Source organism: Galeopterus variegatus, unplaced genomic scaffold (assembly GCF_000696425.1).
Source record: "Galeopterus variegatus unplaced genomic scaffold, G_variegatus-3.0.2 Scaffold4097, whole genome shotgun sequence".
Classification (NCBI taxonomy): Eukaryota; Metazoa; Chordata; class Mammalia; order Dermoptera; family Cynocephalidae; genus Galeopterus; species Galeopterus variegatus.
In genome coordinates, this window is record NW_007730208.1 from 175796 (window position 1) to 176673 (window position 878).

Sequence of the window (878 nt, forward strand, 5' to 3'; positions counted from 1 at the left end):
GGGAGCAGCGGCCCAGGCACCTATCAGTACAGCCAGGGGGCTCCGCTCTACGGACCGTACCCTGGGGCGGCAGCGGCCGGATCTTGCGGAGGATTGGGGGGCCTGGGGGTTCCCGGTGCCGGCTTCCGCGCCCACGTCTACCTGTGCAATCGGCCTCTGTGGCTCAAATTCCACCGTCACCAAACTGAGATGATCATTACGAAACAGGGCAGGTGAGCGCAGCGTGGAGGGGCCCCGGGCTGCGGGATAAAGGGTGAATGTGTGGTCCTGGGGAAAGGCAGGGTGAGAGAAATTTGCGCACTCGCTCCTCTCTCTGCTGGGAATGTCTTAACTAGCACAATAAATGGAGACCCCGCGTCTTCAGTGTAGTGACCCTCCCGTCCGCTCACCGCGGCTTGTGCAGGGTGCTGAATTTACGGCTGCACCCTCCCCTCCTCTCCAGTCTTCCTCACCTAGACTGACAAGGAGGAGGCGGAAATGGGAATTCGGCATTGTCCACAAAGCTAGAGTCACTAGATCTGCCCGCTCGGAGGTATGCTGGTGCATGCCTGCAGGCAGGCAAGGAGCGGCGGACGGGGAAAGGCAAGGGCTGGCCACCTGAGCGCAGGGGATGGGCTCCCGCAGTTTCAGGCGCCAGGGTCTCCACGGGGCGCCTCCGGGAGATGGGCGTGAGGTCTAGAGCGCCGGCCTCGGACGGTTCGTCCGGGTAGGTGGTTAGGCAGACCCTGCAGCCAGAGTTGGCTCGGGTTCGGAGTGAGAGAAAGTTCCGACACACATCCAACTGCAGACAGTGGTTACTTCTGGGGAAAGTGAGGGATGGGTACTGGAAGAGGGGTACTCAAAGAGGATTTTTAGCCTAAAGTTTATATATGAGTAGG

General features: G+C 60.6%; 1 protein-coding gene across 1 annotated transcript in view; it reads left to right on the forward strand.

Moving 5' to 3' along the window:
- The window catches only part of EOMES (eomesodermin), a 6338-nt gene that overhangs the window by 925 nt on the left and 4535 nt on the right, over nt 1–878 (forward strand). Inside the window, exon 2 of the mRNA XM_008586738.1 lies at nt 4–212. Within this exon, the coding sequence (XP_008584960.1) occupies nt 4–212 (209 nt within the window). The remainder of the gene's footprint in view (nt 1–3; nt 213–878) is intronic.